Here is a 19419-nt window from a genome sequence, read left to right as displayed (position 1 = left end):
AACTGCAGGGTCTTGAGACACATGCTAACTCGCAAACTAGAGAGCTAGCCACCTAAACGGTAGCCTTCAAGTTATTTCCTTTAAACTTAAAATAGACAAAAACTTACCACTTCCACACGGATAGGGAGGATAACTATTAATAGTTATTTAACCTTTAACATGAACATTAATCAAACGTAATAATTTTTTCTGGGTACATGATACCATACAGCATCCATATCAAACTTGCGCGGGCCGCACTAACATTAAACTTTCATATCAAGGCGGGGGCCTCAAACTAGTGTCTTGCGGGCCACATTTGGCCCACGGGCCGCGTGTTTCAGACCCCTGCTATAATGTTGTTACCTTCATGGATTTTTTTTGGGACTTCCGTCTGCAGACTGAAGAGCAGCAAGGCCGCCATCTAAAAAAGGGCTTACATCATGAAAAAAAAAGTTTACTCAATAGAGCTCTCCTTCTCAGCGTGGGGTCAATTTCAGACCCCCCCCCTCCCGCCGCCCCCACTTCAGCGTGACCCCCAACTAGTCAAAGGTGATCACAACAGAGCGAGAGAGAGAAAGAAAGGAAAGCATTGATCCACTTTCATAATGAAGACGACCCCACTAAGCTGCTTTTGCAGAAAACCTCGGCGACAGTCAGTAAACACTAGGAAGCCCCCCTCCCCTGTCACTGCCAACATTGTGTAGGTATTGATCCCGGCTATGTGGCTCTTAATACCTGGGGTCTTTTGGGCCCGGCCTGGGGGAAATGCATCCTTGACATGCGACGTGAGGAGACGTGAGGAGCTTAATCGGCAAAAGGATGGGCCTCTCGGTTTAGCCTTTCACTCCCGTTTATCCTCACTTATCACATCTGCTGGAGAAAAGGGAGGTCCCGCAGCCGCCGCTGCACCTGCTGCTTGCGGGGACGCACTCTCCGGGTGGAAGCCCCGCACTGTACTTGGAGGAAGAGCGGTCACAAACTGTTTGCGCAATAAGACGCCATCATCATCATCCTCCTCCTCCTAAATCTCATTTTAATACAAAAAAAACATACACAACCAAAAAAAATGAATAAACAAATACAAAAAGAAACTGCAACAGAGCATATTTACGGCATCCTGTCTGGTCATGATCAACATAAAATAACGCAAGCCTGATTCAACTTATTTCGACATATTCCTTTTCATGCAGCGCACATGACAGATATATGGCCCGGTACTCAAAAGTACAGTGATAATGTGTCAATATATTCAACGGTTTAGCTCAAACACATTTTGTTTACCGTCATCAAGTATTCGGAACCGATCCCGACAAAATTGGTAAATAAGAGCCCCTGTACAAGCGTTGTGAAAAGTGCCTTTTCATAGTAACGTACGACAGACTAAGAAAGCAATGCACACAAGTGAGAAGTTTAGGTACGTTAACACAAATGAGGACCAGTCCTCTAGTGCAATGTAGGCTAAAGTTACAGTCTGTCAGAAATCTTTGCTGTTAGAAACCCCCCTGGGCATTAAAAAAACTGCTCAAAGAAACTAACAAACAATCGAGGACTGAAATATCAATCATAGTAATACTAATAATCAGGGCGCACGTTCTCACATTCAGGAAGCAACCAGTTTTGCTGCTTCCGGGGGCCTTCTTGTGCTCAAAACTGCGTGGAAACCATCTCAAAACCTTACTTTTTACTCTGCAAAAATATCCTTCCAAGGCGTGCTGCGAGGCCCGGAGGAGCGGCGTGAGGTCATCTCCTGACCTTGGCGTCCTCCTTCAGCTTCCACATCATCAGTTCCATGCAAGCCGAGGCATCTTCGCTCGAGTTGTGGCCCTCCACTGTAACGGCATCAGGGTTGTGATGATGCATTCATTCATTCATTGCTGGAGCCTATCCCAGCTGTCTTCGGGCAAGAGAAGCGGGGTACATGCTGGACTGGTGGCCAGCCAATCACAGGGCACATATAGACAAACAACCATTCACACTCACATTCATACCTATGGACAATTTGGAGTCGCCAATTAACCTAGCATGTTTTTGGAATGTGGGAGGAAACCGGAGTACCCGGAGAAAACCCACGCATGCACGGGGAGAACATGCAAACTCCACACAGAGATGGCCGAGAATGGAATTGAACTCGGGTCTCCTAGCCGTGAGGCCTGTGTGCTAACCACCCGACCTCTGTGCAGCCCTGGTTCAGTATATTTTTCATCAAAATAGTAGTCATGTCAAAATGTTGTGTTGCTGCTGGATGTTCACAGTATCCGGGTGATACTGTAGTGGGGGTGCTGGAGCCTATCCCAGCTGTCTTCGGGCATGAGAGGCGGGGTACACCCTGGACTGGTGGCCAGCCAATCACAGGGCACATATAGACAAACAACCATTCACACTCACTTTCATACCTATGGACAATTTGGAGTGGCTAATTAACCTAGCATGTTTTTGGAATGTGGGAGGAAACCGGAGTACCCGGAGAAAACCCACGCATGCACGGGGAGAACATGCAAACTCCACACAGAGATGGCCGAGGGTGGAATTGAACTCGGGTCTTCTAGCTGTGAGGCCTGTGTGCTAACCACCCGACCTCTGTGCAGCCCTGGTTCAGTATATTTTTCATCAAAATAGTAGTCATGTCAAAATGTTGTGTTGCTGCTGGATGTTCACAGTATCCGACTGATACTGTCGTGGGGGTGATGGAGCCTATCCCAGCTGTCGTCGGGCAAGAGAGGCGGGGTACACCCTGGACTGGTCGCCAGCCAATCACAGGGCACATATAGACAAACAACCATTCACACTCACATTCATACCTATGGACAATTTGGAGTCGCCAATTAACCTAGCATGTTTTTGGAATGTGGGAGGAAACCGGAGTACCCGGAGAAAACCCGGGGAGAACATGCAAACTCCACACATAGATGCCCAGTGAAGATTTGAACCCAGATCTTCCATTGAACATAATGCACGCCAGTGACATCTACTGGTAACATGGAAGCTCAGCAGCCAACATTCTGGCATTTCAATTGTTGCAATAACAACATAAAAATGTCCCCCATTGGGGGCATGACAGGAAACGATTGAGAACCACTACTTTAATAGAATGCGGAAGAGGAATTATCCTAAAATGTCGTGTATGAATGAGTTTTGTGTAAAACTGATATCTCACCGCTGTCCTGGATGATGCGTTTAAGGTGGTCGGCCATTAGGTTCCTCAAGGCACGTTTGTAGGGTAAACCAAGTCGGTGAGGGAACACAATGGCTGTGTCTACCACCGAACTGTGAATGAGCTGGAATGGATGAAGACAAGAAAATATTATAGCAGCAAACTGAATAAAAAAAAAAAAATGTAATTAAAAATTTAATAAAAAATAAAAATTTAAAATTACATAAAATATTAGGAATGAATGGTAATGAAATGAAATAAAATATAAAAAATGGAATGGAATTGAAATGAAATAAATTAAAAATTAAAAATTAAAAATTAAAAATTAAAAATTAAAAATTAAATACTAGGAATGGAATGGTACTGAAATGAAATAAAATATTAAAAATGGAATGGAATTGAAATGAAATAAATGAAAAATTTAAAAAAAATTTAAAATTAAAAAAATATATTAAAAATTAAATAAATATATTAAAAATTAAATAAAATATTAAGAATGGAATGGAATGAAATAAAATAAAATGAAATAAAATGAAATAAAATATTAAAAATGCAATAGAATTGAAATGAAATAAATGAAAAATATATTAAACAAAATTAAACTAAACTAAATAAAAATAAAATAAAATAAAATAAGAGAAAACTGAGATGGCATAGGAGTCACTTCAGAGACGAGTATTCTGCAAAGGATATACGTAAGTATTGGGACTCCTGAGTTGTGGTGCAAAAACATTTTCTCTAATGAAGCCCCTCATGCAGAAAAAAAACGGGGAGCGCTAGCATTCGTTCTGAGTCATGCTAACAATAAAGCATCCTGAAATCATTCATATATGAGGGTTCCTTCTCAGCAAAGGGAGTGGGCTTACTAAGAGCACAGCCGTGACTAAAGAATGGCACCCAAATATCCCCCGAAAACCTCTAGAAGGGGTGGGGGGGCGTGTTTACCTGGCATATGCGAACTGAGGTACTGAATGAAAGTGAAATTATGGTCCCTTCATTGCGACCTTGTATGGTGATAAAAAAATGGGTACCTTGAGAGCCACGAGGTCACTCTCTAGACTGTGTCCCAGCAGGATGGACTCGGCACTGAACATACTGAGCAGCACAGCTTGTACGTCTCTCAAGGTGATGGTGGCGTTCTCCAGATCCTCTGCCGTCACGCCTGAAAACCTGCCGTTTGAAAACAAAGCACGGCCTTCCTTTTACAATACTGTTTGCTTTGAAACAAAACAAAACATCTGGTGACATCGTTCGGTTTGAGGCTGTCGATGGAAGCAACGCACCGCGTGTTGAAGTCGACCACTTTGTTCTCAGGTTTGACAAACGTGTCGTAGATGACTTTTAAGTCGGAGTTTATGACCGTTACTCTGGTGAGCTCCAGGCCCTGCTTGGTGTAACACTGTTTCGACACATACACGGGGGAGTTACGTAGCGAGAACACATTTCATCAGATTTGCATGACCTACCATTTCACAATCTAAGGCGTATACTCCTCCATTGCCGTCTGGAGGCAGAGGTTTGCTGAATGTGGTCACATAGCCGCCTAATGACTCCTTACGGCCATCCTGAACATGTTGCTGTGAGGCCAGAGTGAGGATATTTAGAATAAAAATCCATTTAAAAAAAAGGCCACTTTATTTATTTGAAGATTTGCGTGATGATACCTTAGCCGTCTGGCAGCCTGGAGAGCCCACCGCCCCGGAGCAGCAGTTGTAGATGGTCTCCCAGCCTCCTGCCACTGTCACCAACAGGACAAAAAAAAGAGGCAGGTCGGGTGGAGGCAGACATAAATAAAAGCATACAGTCTATATTTGACATATTACCTTTCTGTCTGTGCAAACGTCCCCAGTGAAAACCACATTCCTCTTTGCGGACGCAGTTACCGCTGGAGTTGATTTTATACTCGGCACCGCATCTGCAGCATATCTTGGAAAAGGCTACAAAAACAATGCAGTGTTTAGTTGGCTGAAAGACTTATCGGGGGCATTATGCCCGAAAAGGACTGGAGAATTAAGGTGAACAATACAGTATTGTATTGGCTACACGGCGGATGAGTGGTTAGCACGGTGATATCACAGCTAGGAGACTTGAGTTTAATTCCACCCTCGGCCATCTCTGTGTGGAGTTTGCATGTTCTCCCCTGTGCATGCGTGGGTTTTCTCCGGGTACTCCGGTTTCCTCCCACATTCCAAAAACATGCTAGGTTAATTGGCGACTCCAAATTGTCCATAGGTATGAATGTGAGTGTGAATGGTTGTTTGTCTATATGTGCCCTGTGATTGGCTGGCCACCAGTCCAGGGTGTACCCCGCCTCTCGCCGAAAACAGCTGGGAAAGGCTCCAGCACCCCCGCGACCCTCGTGAGAATAAGCGGTAGAAAATGGATGAATGAATGAATGAGTTCTCCTCCTATTTTGTGTGGAAGTGGTAACTTTTTGACTTCTTATTTTGTCTTTCCCCACCCTCGGCCATCTCTGTGTGGAGTTTGCATGTTCTCCCCGTGCATGTGTGGGGTTTTTCTCCGGGTACTCCGGTTTCCTCCCACATTCCAAAAACATGCTAGGTTAATTGGCGACTCCAAATAATAATAAATATAATAATACAAATAATAAAAAATGAGGGACTGTGTTAATGGGTAAATTGCATTTTTTCGGTCTAATTTCCAGCATATGTAGCACAATTGTACATCTGAATCAAGCCTTTAGGGCAGGGGTCTCAAACACGCGTCCCACGGGCCAAATGTGGCCCACAGGACACTAGTTTGAGGCCCCCGCCTTGATATGAAAGTTTAATATTAGTGCGGCCCGCGCAAGTTTGATATGGATGCTGTATGGTATCATGTACCCAGAAAAAATTATTACGTTTGATTCATGTTCATGTTAAAGGTTAAATAACTGTTAATAGTTATCCTCCCTATCCGTGTGGAAGTGGTAAGTTTTTGGCTATTTAAGTTGAAAGGAAATAACTTGAAGGCTACCGTTTAGGTGGCTAGCTCTCTAGTTTGCGAGTTAGCATGTGTCTCAAGACCCTGCAGTTGCGCAATATGTTGTAAATAAAAAGAGTATAAATGTGACTATAGTCGTGTTTTGTCATGTCTACAGGGCTCTAATAATGCTTTGTTCATTTTAATCTGAAAAAAATCATTTGCCTAAAACTTTGTGAAAACCTGATGCGGCCCAGCCTTGCCCAGACCCTAGCTCCAGTGGCCTCCAAGTAAATTGAGTTTGAGACCCCTGCTTTAGGGGATCTTGGGCTCAAAAAGGTCGGTGACCACTGACATCGAATGTAATGACACTAATGTGCTGATGTGGATACTTACGGTCAGTGACGGTCTTCTTCTCTGGAAGGTTATATATGATCGCTTTTCCGACAGCGCCGGTGTTCATCCGAGGATATCCGTGTTCCTGCAGTTGCTCCTCTGTCATCAGGTATGGTTTCAACTTTCTGTAGAGTGCAGCTCCTGAAGTGTGGCACATCAACAAGCATGATGACTCCTGTGATGTCCTGTTGTAACTGGGCATTTAACAACATTTTTGTAAATAGAAAAAAAATCAATTACCATTTAGCTTCTCTTCTCGCTGTTTGCCCATCCTGTTGACAGTGAAACTCGTCGTAGCTGCAAGGCGACCTCCCAGTACATCCTCATGAGACTGCGATTTCCTGGAAGGAGGTAAGCCCGCCTCCTCTGTAAAGCGACAAAACAGAAAGATGTTAGCAGGTGAAGCGGACTCTACACTCCTGATCTATGAGCAGTTTTACATTTTGAACTGTTGGATCTTAAGGATGTTCTAAGTAGAGCTTCAAAATGGGAGTAAGCAATTTATTGCAAACAAAGTCTGAGCAAGAATGTGGATTCAGTGTCATTTTGTGTCAGATTGAGCTTTTCATAAAAGATCTGAGCTGGAGGATCCCATTGGATGTTCTTGTTCTGTTCTCTGATGAGAAAAAAATGGAACCTTGGCGGTCCTAATGGCTTCCACCAGAGATGTTTCCCCCACACGGCTCAGCGGAAGTGGTGTCATCACAATCTGGGGTGCTTTTTTTCCTTCAATGGAACAATGGAACTTCATGTTGTGCAGGGGTGTCAAACGGCAGATGGCTATGTAGCAGGGTGTATCCCTTGTGAGACCAGGGTTCAATTCCACCCTCAGCAGTCTCTGTGTGGAGTTTACATGTTCTCCCCGTGCATGCGTGGGTTTTCTCCGGGTACTCCGGTTTCCTCCCACATTCCAAAAACATGCTAGGTTAATTGGCGACTCCAAATTGTCCATAGGTATGAATGTGAGTGTGAATGGTTGTTTGTCTATATGTGCCCTGTGATTGGCTGGAGACCAGTGAAGGGCGTTGGAAGACAGCTGGGATAGGCTCCAGCAACCCACGCGACCCTCTTGAGGAAAAGCGGTAGAAAATGAATGAATGAGTGAATGGTTAGCTTTCAGGCCACACAGCTGGTAGACCAGAGTTCAATTCCACCCTCGGCCATTTCTGAGGAGTTTGCATGTTCTCCCTGTGAATGTGTGGATTTTCACCAGGTGCTCCGGTTTCATCCCACATTCCAAAAACATGCTAGGTTAATTAGCCACTACAAATTGTCCATAGGTATGAATGTGAGTGTGAATGGTTGTTTGTCTATATGTGCCCTGTTTGTTGCCTGCTTCGGTTTAATGCTTGTTTGCAATAAATTGCCTCAAATTTGCCCCAAAAATTGACTCAATTTTTTTTGTCTCACTTCCATTTCTTATTTTTGCATCGTGAAGCTCTACTCAAGATCCAAGAACGCAAAATGTAATGTGACTAAAACAGTATAATACGCGACTGTGTGTTTTGACGTACTGATGACATGCGAGGCGCATGAGCTGCTCTTGTTGCGCAGCTTTTTCAGCGTGTTGACAGCGACGTTGAGATATATGTTCTTAGTGTTACTGCGGTCATACACCACCTTCTCCTCGTCAAGGCCCTGAAACGACAAACTTTCTTTATCGTGCAATGAAAGGTTTAAGAATCAAAGCATTTAAAACACATCAAACTTTAAAGTTAATTTGCTTTATTGTTTTGGTTTTTTTTTTTTTTTTAAATCGGCTCTTATCCTCCGATCAAAGCTGTTGCTATTCGACTATTTTTTTATACGATATCAACATGACGCTGCTAAAAACCAAGTGACTCATACCATCTGGAAGGCAACGTCCTCTGACGGGCAGAACTTGACGCACTCGTCGATGAAAAAGTTGAGGTAGCGCTGGCGAACGATGGTCGGCACTTTGGTCCCAAACTCAATGGGGATGATGGGACGCTTCATTGAAACACTCTGACCCAAACAGAGGGAGAACTCTGGTATCAGGCTACATTCATCGAGATCGATTGTAATAAAAAAATACTATTAATATGTAAATCTGGCTACAACAGCAGTGGTGCCATACCTGGTTTAGCAATACTGAAGTGTACAGTAGGTCAATCTAACAGTTATCAAGCATGCGTGATCAAGTCTCCAATGAGTAATTAAACACTATTAATTACCTTCATGGTGGGTGTGTGAGCCACTCTTTTTTGTGCAATGGTGGATGTCGTCTTTGACAGGATACCGGCTGTGGTTTGGGTCCGAACAAGCAGGCTGCCAGCTGGTTTAGGTTCTGAAGAACCTGCCAGTTAACATAAAAAAGGACAAGAGCTTGATCAACAGGCAAAATGGCCACATCACATTCTTATTCTTATGTTACTTACCAAACGCTTGATTACGTACAACTGCACAATCTGTTTTTAAAAAGTACAGTGGAGCCTCGATTTTGGTAGGATACGGTGAGCGACAAAAATTATTTCCATGAATATGCCTTGGTTTTCATGCTCCTAATAAACTAGTCGAGTGCTCAAACCGCTACTTTCTTCCACACGCTTTGAACCCTGTGCCTTAAAACAATGATGCGGCTAATTCGTGGCTAAAAGGACTACTGTTCCCATGATGCTTCGAGTGCAGGCTCGGGAAGTCGTGACTCAACTTTGCCTGTTGTTCCGGCAATCAAGTCTTTTGGAAACCCACAATAGAGTGAGGGTACAATGTTGGAGCTGCAAAGTCTATAGTATGTATTTTGCTTGGTTTTCTGCATGTAATACTATAATTATTATCTAACGCTTATCCTCATAAGGGTCGCAGGGGTGCTGGAGCCTATCCCAGCTGTCTTCCAACGCCCTTGACTGGTCTCCAGCCAATCACAGGGCACATATAGACAAACAACCATTCACACTCACATTCATACCTATGGACAATTTGGAGTGGCCAATTAACCTAGCATGTTTTTGGAATGTGGGAGGAAACCGGAGTACCCGGAGAAAATCCACACACTCACAAAGATGGCCGAGGGTGGAATTGAACCCTGGTTTCCCAGCTGTGTGGCCTGCGCGCTAACCACTCGCTCAATATTACATGTGATGTAATAATATTTTTGGGCTATCAGGAACAGATGAACTATATTTCCATTATTTCTTATGGTTAAAAATGTATTACCGTAATTTTTTGGCAGACCTTTTTGGAATGGATTAATGATGAAAAACAAGAATCCACTGTAGGTATGCAAAAGTGAAGCACGGCAAACATTGGCGTCTTATCACAACATGAACGCTAATAACTGCAATAACACCGAGTTGAGTCATACTTGCGTTGGAGGACATTAACAGCGGATTGGGACGGTGTGCGATCCTCTTCTTGCCTCCTGAAGAGCCAATGCTGGAAGAGCTTTGTGAGGCGGCTTTGATGGTGGCGGAGAACTGGGCGGCTTGCTCCTGCGCCATCTGCATGCGCTGATAGCAAACCTCCTGAGGTGTGGGTCTCCTGTACGGCCGAACCGCATTCTTTGAAGGTGCATCGCTCTGATGAACAGGAAAATAAGTTGATAGAAAGTAAGTTGCACGAATATGAATAAGAATAATGATGATAGGAATAATAATAGGCTAATTAATTATAAAAGACTGGTCTCCAGCCAATCACAGGGCACATATAGACAAACAACCATTCACACTCACATTCATACCTATGGACAATTTGGAGTGGCTAATTAACCTAGCATGTTTTTGGAATGTGGGAGGAAACCGGAGTACCCGGAGAAAACCCACGCATGCATGGGGAGAACATGCAAACTCCACACAGAGATGGCAGAGCGGGGAATCGAACCCGGGTCTCCTAGCTGTGAGACATGGCAAACAGCAACAGCAACAGAGTCAACTATAATGGGTAATATGAATGGAAAGATGACTGTAGGGGTGTTATTTCATGTCTAGAGGGCTCTATAAATATTCATTCATTTTCTACCGCTTACCCTCAAGAGGGTCACGGGGGTGCTGGAGCCTATCCCAGCTGTCTTCAGGCAAGAGAGTCGGGGTACACCCTGGACTGGTGGCCAGCCAATCACAGGGCACATATAGACAAACAACCATTCACACTCACATTCATACCTATGGACCAATTTGGAGTCGCCAATTAACCTTGCATGTTTTTGGAATGTGGGAGGAAACCGGAGTACCCGGAGAAAACCCACGCATGCACGGGGAGAACATGCAAGCCAAAAAGTTACCACTTCCACACAAAATAGGAGGAGAACTCATTCATTCATTCATCCATTTTCTACCGCTTACCCTCACGAGGGTCGCGGGGGTGCTGGAGCCTATCCCAGCTGTCTTGGGGCGAGAGGCGGGGTTCACGCCGGACTGGTGGCCAGCCAATCACAGGGCACATATAGACAAACAACCATTCACACTCACATTTGGAGTCGCCAATTATGCACGGGGAGAACATGCAAACTCCACACAGAGTTGGCCGAGGGTGGAATTGAACACGGGTTTCCTAGCTGTGAGGCCTGTGCACTAACCACTCGTCCACCGCGCAGCCTAGTCAACAAACAAGCACGGTAAAAAGAAAAAAATGCAACAAAAGAGGCTGAGACTTACAGTTCCTTTGGCAACAAAGTGTGAAATTCTCTTCTTCTGACCGGGGAAGAGAGTGGTTAAAGTGCTCTCGGTGTTCTTCTCCTCTTCTAAATCTCTTGAAGGCTGAGAAAACGCAAAATAAACATGTGACAGCAACACAATAAAAATAAAAAAAAAAGACATGATAAAAGTGTAACAGAGTACCTGCTTAGTTTGCCTTCCCTTGTCTTCCTTCTTCACATCCTTGGATTCGTTGAAGATCCGTAAACACTCCTCCATCGGATCCGAGTCAAAGTCCAAATCATCCTGGAAGATTGACAGGTCTATTCCGGCAACGAGGTCTTTATCCGCACCGCTCTCCTCTGTAGCGCCATTGTCCTCATCCTCAGAGGAAGACGGCGTCAGCTCTGACGCTTTCCTCTTATGTAGTCGCCCCCTTTTTAAAGCGTCGGCGCATTTCCTCACGAGAATTTCCTCCGGTTCCTCGTCGCCGCCATCCACCTCCATCGGTTGGGCCTCCTCGGCGCTCTCGTCGCCGAACAGATCGGCGTGACTGAGACTCGCGGTTCTTTGTTTCGACTTGGGCCTTTTGCCGTTTTTGGTTTTGTCTTTGCCGCTAGCCGTGCTCTTAGCAGCGGCGCTCGAACTGCTGCTTTTGTGAAGTTTCTTTCCATCCTTGTCTCTTTTGCTAATGTCCGCTTTATTTTTGTGTTGCTTCTCCTTGGACTTCTTGCTTTCCGCCAAACCGTTTTCCGTGGCTTTATCTCGTTTGCTTAAGTTTGGTTTCACTTGACCGGAAGATTTTATCTTTCCGTCGCGTCTCTTGTGTTCCCTGTTAGCTTCATCAGACGCCTTCGCCTTCTTTCCATCGTTACTCTTCCCGTGACTTTTATTCTCCTTTTTTGTCGAGTCCTGGTGCGAGTTCTTCCGTGATTCTTTCTTATTCTTACTGCTGCTCTTACTAATAAGAGAGCTTTGGCCCATTTTTTCACTTTTTATGTGATTGCTTTGACTGACCGAGTTTTTTTTATGATGATTATTATTATTATTATTTGGGCTGGTCTTTTTTTGTAGCTGCTCATCTTTGGGAACTTCCTGTTCGTTTCTCTGCCCCAATGCTTTTAGTGTACTCTCAGTTCTCTCTTTAACCGAATTGGCTCCAATTAGAGGTAAACTCTTGCTTCGCCTATGCTGGAGACTACTAAGCGAAGTGGGTCTGTATTCCGTTCCGGAGCTCTCCCCGTCCGAGTCGGAGAACACGTACTTGTTTGCGTGCACAGGCTGCTGCTGTGTTTTTTTCCCAGTCGCGATAAAAGTGTCAGGTGACGCTTTGAGGTTGTGTGTTTTTCTGCCGTCCGCCGAAACGTCACGGTTGTTGTCGTCCCGTTTCGTTTTTCCCGCTATTCCTGCAGCATAGTTGGAAAGCGGGTCGTATTCCATGTCTGTCGACGGTCTGGAAGTGTCTACTGTGTATTTACATGTCGAGGATGTCTTGGAATATTTCGGACTTGGCGGAGGAGAGGGGATTTGTTGCGTTTGTGTTCGAGGTGGGTTCTTTTTTAAAGACGTAGGTACGTACTCCATGGAGTTGCTATTGCTTGCCCGACTGTCCAAATCCAGAGTGTACTTGCTGCAACTCGGATTGGGGTTATAGCCCCCTGACGTCATCTGGTAACACCCGGGATCGTAGGCCAAGTGGGTGCCGGCTGCCGCGGCCGACGTTTGGCCTTTAACCGCATCCGAGGAAGACACACTTCTTCCGCTGGGATCATAAGGTTCATCCCCGATCCTCGACAGCTTCCGCTTCTCCCGCTCCACCTCATTGCTGACCTCCTCGATGGCCTTGTTGACCAGCTCCAGAGCACCGCTGATGTCTCCCGAGGGGGTTGGTACTCCATTTTGCAGCTCTCGGGGCCTCACAACTTCTGGTTTGAACGGGTCATAGCCTTGCTCTGCGGGGAATGGAAACACAGTTTTTAGATTCAGTGTAGTGGCCAACTACGGCTGCAAAAAATCACCACAGAATCCTCTGGGACAATTTTGGTTGCTTTAAAGCAGGGGTCTCAAACAGGACGCTAGTTTGAGGCCCCCGCCTTGATATGAAAGTTTAATGTTAGTGCGGCCCACGCAAGTTTGATATGGATGCTGTATGGTATCGTGTACCCAGAAAAAATTATTACGTTTGATTCATGTTCATGTTAAAGGTTAAATAACTCTTAATAGTTATCCTCCCTATCCGTGTGGAAGTGGTAAGTTTTTGGCTATTTAAGTTTAAAGGAAATAACTTGAAGGCTACCGTTTAGGTGGCTAGCTCTCTAGTTTGCGAGTTAGCATGTGTCTCAAGGCCCTGCAGTTGCGCAATATGTTGTAAATAAAAAGAGTATAAATGTGACTATAGTCGTGTTTTGTCATGTCTACAGGGCTCTAATAATGCTTTGTTCATTTTAATCTGAAAAAAATCATTTGTCTACCCACCAACTATATGTGCTTTCTTGAGTTTTTATTATTTGCCGTTTTATTATTATTATATTTATTTATTACTGATTGATTGATTTTCTTTATTCTTAATTTGTTTATTTATTTTTCATCTTATTTTGTGTAGAAAAATAAAAATTAAGATATTTGAGAACAGTGGAATGTTTTATCAGAGCTTTTATTGTAGAAAATCGGAACCAAAGCACTGAAAAAGTTTGGATATTTTTCTGTTTTTAATAAATGTGTTTTTTTTTATCACAATAATTAACTGTAATTAATGTGGCAGCATTAACTCAGCTCTTTAAGGGTTAGAATTCTACTGTGGACAAAAAAAAATTATTTGTTCGGGAAATGCTTTCTCAAAGTCACATGATGCAACATTATTTCACTTTTTTTTTTACCCTGGCACCGTTTCACCGTACTGTAGCATTTTTGTATCCTTGTTAAACCATATTGCCCCTGCTGTCATATTTCCCTCCTTCTGTTGTTATCGGGGATAAAACCTGCAGCATTTCAGAGTCACACTGCTAATGATCGGATATTTATGTAAATTTGGCAATGTGAAAGGTGAACTACGATGTAACGAGGGTACACCGTTTAAATAGGAAAATCCTCAAAACCAGATACTGTATGTTTTTTTACTGTGAATCAATTCTTAGGTGTTATCTTGATCTCATAGTGTCCAAATATGAACATAATTATTTAAATACAGATTCTAATCAAAGCACGAAATGTACCTGTTGATTCATGAATCACACACCTTTGCTTTTTGTGTCAAACATAGTTCGACTTTCGAACATTCAAACGTTTAAAGACGGTTCAATTCCCCAAACTTTTTGAGAGTAGCGTAGCCGAGACATTATACGCTTATGTGGCTTGGACTTGAACTAAATGTGACGAAAACAGAACAGCATTTCAATTGTTTATTCCTTCAAATAAAATCCAGATACCGCCATATTGATATTAGCCATATTGATGTTACAAATACGCGTTCAAAGCTGAATTCGGAATTTTGCCCACGGATACCTTATGTGTTGTTTAAAGTCCCAGAAATAATCACCTTTTTGGCCGATATGGTGCTTTTTACTGTCGGCTGCTGCTACGTAGGAAACCCGTCTCTGCTGGCTGTGCCTGAAGTGACAGTAAGGTCTGTTGCACCCGCTGTCTTTGCCCTCTGTGGATTCCGTGTAAAATGGACAGTCAAGCCCACGAAAGAAGCCGGTTGATCTCAGCATTATCTCCCGATACTCCTCTCATGCCCACGCCGATCTCTTTAAGGCCGTTTCCGTGTATAAGCTGGAGATAAAACCGAGGCTTGAATGAGCAGTAGAACAATAACAACGTCTCTACGGCGCCATGTTGGATCGGTGGCGGAAATGAAATCTCGCCTCGGAACTCTCGCGTATTTCGCTGACGTCATTGAAAACTGTCGTCACGTGCGCACGGGAAATATACAGGAAGTTTCATGGTGCATTCAGTGACTTTAAACAGAATGGAAAAAAAACTAGCTTCATCGACTTGTAATTTGAAAATAAACAATCGATGTTTTTAAATAATTCTAACTACCACCTCAAGTCTTTCATGTAAAAAAAAACAATCCAAAAACAGCGTTCATAGTTTGGTTGAGTTGTCAAAGGAACACCAAGTCCACACACTGGTCAAGCCAATAATTGACACTTGTTTTAAAAGTTTTATTTCACAGGAGTCGTGGAAATCAGGTTGGCCGTGGAAATCATCCCATCAGTAAATCTGTAAGAGAAGCCTCCATTCATTCAGCCAAAAAAAAAAAACAACACATTTATTAAAAACAGAAAAATATACAAACTTTTTCAGTGCTTTGGTTCAGATTTTCTACAATAAAAGCTCTGATAAAACATTCCACTGTTCTCAAATATCTTCATTTTTATTTTTCTGCACAAAATAAGATGAAAAATAAATAAACAAATCAAGAATAAAGAAAGTCAATCAGTAATAAATAAATATAATAATAATAAAACGGCAAATAATAAAAACTTAAGAAAGCACATATAGTTGGTGGGTAGACAAATGATTTTTTTCAGATTAAAATGAACAAAGCATTATTAGAGCCCTGTAGACATGACAAAACACGACTATAGTCACATTTATACTCTTTTTATTTACAACATATTGCGCAACTGCAGGGTCTTGAGACACATGCTAACTCGCAAACTAGAGAGCTAGCGACCTAAACGGTAGCCTTCAAGTTATTTCCTTTCAACTTAAATAGCCAAAAACTTACCACTTCCACACGGATAGGGAGGATAACTATTAACAGTTATTTAACCTTTAACATGAACATGAATCAAACGTAATAATTTTTTCTGGGTACATGATACCATACAGCATCCATATCAAACTTGCGCGGGCTGCACTAACATTAAACTTTCATGTCAAGGCGGGGGCCTCAAACTAGTGTCCTGCGGTCCACATTTGGCCCGCGGGCCGCGTGTTTGAGACCCCTAGTAACAGAAGCATGAATTGTCCGATTATTTGCAATGGTTAATAATTGTTGAAAGAGTTACTGCTCCACAGTTCTGTACTACTACAAAGCTCACCTTTGTATCACACACATGTATAAAATAGGCCCCAAATAAGTACACAAGTTGTCTGATTTTCAAATTAAAAGCGGGATGCAACATAGCGACATATTGTGTCACTAGCTAAAACCGTACTTAAACCAAACTTAAAGCCTATCAACATCAATATTGCTTGTTATATCTCTATGTCGTTACGTTGTTTAATAAAAAAAAAGTGGAATAAGTTACTGGACACAAGAGGGCTTTGGCGTTTAAAAAAAAAAGCAAATTTAAACGACTTTCAAAAGAACATAACGTCTGTGTTGCTAGCAAAAACCGTATCGAGCTAAAACTAAAAGGTATCAAGAAAAACTTCCGCCATGGTGCCTACCTGCCTTGCTCACATTTAAACCTTCAGTTTCAATGTGAAACTAAAAAAATAAACCGTCAGTCACCTCCTTATGTGCCTTTTACCCCGACCAATTACAAACATTTTAATTAGCTCATTAGCCACACGTACGTTGGAACTGCCGGAGTCGATGTGAGTGCCCGGAACGTCCACTAGAGGGCGACAGATACTAGAGTGTATTTATCAACTGTGTAAATGTTATGAATATCCCCACTGCTGTTGCATCATTTAGTATCCTACAACCTTGTGACGTTTGCAAGGCCAGAAAAAAAACGTTATGCAATGAATTTCTGTGTTTTGTATTGAATTTTCCTGAGAGACTTACAGTGAAAAAGAGAATTTTTGGATGATGGATGGATGTATCGGCACATACTTTTTCACTGACTGGCATTGCTATTAAAAATTAATTACTGTGATTCTGCAAATGTTGCTAAGTCATTTCATACAGTATCAGCACAAGACACCACCGTGAGTCAATGCAGCTCTTGCAGCATGGTTGCATCAGTCTAGGCCTGCCTGCCCAACCGGGCCCCCAGGGTGGCACAGGAATGGCTGACGCAAAGCGGAAGCAAATTCAGTCACATTTCAGGCAGCCGTCACTTCCAAGAACACATGTGACATAGCTGAAATATCAGTTTGTGATACTGATAAGATGATTTACAGCACTGAATCAGACGTCATGTTCTCAGCCTTGGGTCAAAAGATAAAATACGAGTTAATACGAAACCTGCGAGGCACGCAGGAGTAAACACATGCCAGGGAAAGTACCGTGCAGTTATTTCCACCCTACCCCTTTAGGCGGGTACTGTAACTTGAGGAATAATTAATAGATATAAATCACAAGACACGTGAGTCTTTTTTTTTTTTAAAGCATTTTATTGCCTTTTTTTTTTTTTAGAAAAACAATACAAAAATCTGGAACAACTGTTTTTAAGTGTTGCCTCGGTTGAACTGCAATCATTCACATGGTACAGTAAAGTGCTTCAATCAAATTTCTGTCACTGTAAATTTTTTTTTTTTAAGTGTTGCTATTCCATTGCTGGGATTTGCGATGGTACGAAAAAAAAAAAAAAAAAGTCGATTCTCAAAACCGATCGCCACAGGCAGTTATTTCTCTCACTTTAAGAGAGTTTGAATTTTCATAGAAAAGCTTTGATCGGTGTCTCTGGATTTGTAAATGCTTCTTCGCCTGTGGAGTTACATTCAGGATTGTGGGAAAAGGCTGACACTGTCCACATGAATGACTTGAAAACTAGGGATGTCCGATAATTTGATCTTATTTTGTGAAAAACCGATATTTAAAAAAAAATGCTGTGTTCATAGTCATGTTACACATATCGGTATATCGGTTTTCATACAAAAACAAAACCAATATCGGACATCCTTACTTGAAACACAACAAAAAAATACAGAATTTTCTCCCCTTTCCACTACTAGAAGACAGTCGAAAAACTGCCATTTCACCAAAAAATAGAAATGATCATGACCGAGAGAACTCTTCTTATTACACCAATCAGAGTATTAGCGTATATCCCGTGCGTGAATGTGTGCAATTGAAAGTATCAAACCCCGTCCAAAAGTACAAATACTGTAATAGGTGTTAAAAAAAAAAAAAACAGGATTGCGTAATTCTTTTGGATTTAGCAAAGTTGTTTCCCCCAAATAGAGAAAAAAACAGCTGCATATACAAAAGTCTTATTATAAGACATAAAGCCCCCCCCCCCCTCCATAATGATGATGCATGTGTAGAAAGTTTTAGCCGACGTTTGCAGTGTTCCCGTGATCAGCAGGAACCGGGAACAGTTTTTCCAGAGTCCTGGCAGAGGACAAGTCAGGATGGATGGATGGATGGATGGATGGATGAAAGACGGTCGGCGGTGAAATGTGCCACGTCATGATTCGAACCCTCTTTAGTGAAACGGCTACCACGTGGTCAGGCCTCACTCATCGCTATTCCGTCCCCCCCCCCATCACACTTTATGTAAGTCTGAGGAAACAAATTATTGCCAACATTTAAAAAAAAAAAAAAAAAAAAAGGAAAATTCTGGGCAAGAACGCTCCAGCTCTAAACTAAAACTTCTGCCACAACTCCGACTCCGAATTTTTAAAAACATACAAAACTTAAGGAAAAGAGTCGGTGTTTCACCTGAACTCAACATCACCTCCATGACGATCACCAAGTAGAAAAAAAAAAAAAAAGCGTTACAAAAATGAAAAAGTGGCACATTCACATGGAGTTTTTAAACATAAAAAAACCAAAGTAAACATAATACAGCTACATTTTTTTTTGTGGAATGTTTTCCTTTTTTTTTTTTTTTTTTTAATGATGGGGTGTTTTTTTTTTTTTTTTTTTTTAATGTGAAAATGGACGTCTCATCAAAAAAAAAACCAACAAAAAAAAAACATTGAAACGACGGTGGTCCAAATAAGTGTATTCAATGAACAAATGACGCTGAGGTCACATTGGCCGTTATGTGCTTTTCCAACCCTAACCATGTAGGGGTTTCTAACCTTTTACTGCCAGAAAGGTTAGAACTGATGCATACATTGCTTGTATTTCGGAAAAAAAAAAAAAAAAGCATAATTGCATGTGTGGCGATGGGATAAACTTTGATATTAAAAAAAAAAAAATCACCAACATACCAGATATGGTTGAAGATTGCGTTGTTTTCTTTTTTGGGTAGAGGGGTGGGGGGCTATGCATTATACCCGTGTGAAATAATAATTAGCCTCATATACACGGAAAAGTATTACATCAGTGTGCACGAGTCCAATCATGGCTAGCATGGCAGTGCTAACGCAGCGTTTAGCGGCATGGCCACCAAGCCCGACTCCATTGCTTTGTTATGAACGGAGACCAAAAAGAAGCAGGAAATTGAAGTCCCCCGCCGCCGCCGCCACCACGCCACCCCAACCCCGCCCCCCCCCCCCCCGGCTATACAATAACCGCACCAG

The 19419-nt window shown here is 42.6% G+C and overlaps 1 protein-coding gene across 1 annotated transcript; it reads right to left on the bottom strand.

Moving 5' to 3' along the window:
- Positions 1-997: 997 nt before the first annotated feature.
- Positions 998-14899, bottom strand: rexo1 (REX1, RNA exonuclease 1 homolog). The gene is made up of 16 exons (XM_058072322.2): positions 14579-14899; positions 11248-12995; positions 11065-11166; positions 9777-9990; positions 8647-8768; positions 8300-8437; positions 7966-8089; positions 6692-6817; positions 6452-6592; positions 4957-5070; positions 4798-4871; positions 4600-4710; positions 4417-4532; positions 4165-4303; positions 3137-3257; positions 998-1811 (listed from the first exon to the last, which is right to left on the bottom strand). Exons 1-16 carry the CDS (start codon positions 14751-14753, stop codon positions 1723-1725), a joined length of 3654 nt encoding a protein of 1217 aa, XP_057928305.2. The 5' UTR covers positions 14754-14899; the 3' UTR covers positions 998-1722.
- Positions 14900-19419: the final 4520 nt, after the last annotated feature.

The sequence above is a fragment of the Doryrhamphus excisus genome, linkage group LG4 (genome assembly GCF_037039965.1).
Source record: "Doryrhamphus excisus strain RoL-2023G ecotype Guam linkage group LG4, RoL_Dexc_Guam_v1.1, whole genome shotgun sequence".
In the NCBI taxonomy this organism is placed as follows: domain Eukaryota; kingdom Metazoa; phylum Chordata; class Actinopteri; order Syngnathiformes; family Syngnathidae; genus Doryrhamphus; species Doryrhamphus excisus.
This window is presented reverse-complemented; position numbering and strand designations above follow the sequence as displayed.

Bases quoted from the DNA above. Each gene is read 5' to 3' on its own strand.
- rexo1 (XM_058072322.2), bottom strand. From the start codon at position 14,753: ATGCTGAGATCAACCGGCTTCTTTCGTGGGCTTGACTGTCCATTTTAC. The intron at 9,991-11,064 runs GTAAGTCTCAGC...CCTGTTCATCAG, and splicing joins ACTTTGTTGCCAAAGGAACT to AGCGATGCACCTTCAAAGAA. The intron at 8,090-8,299 runs GTATGAGTCACT...TTGTCGTTTCAG, and splicing joins AGGACGTTGCCTTCCAGATG to GGCCTTGACGAGGAGAAGGT.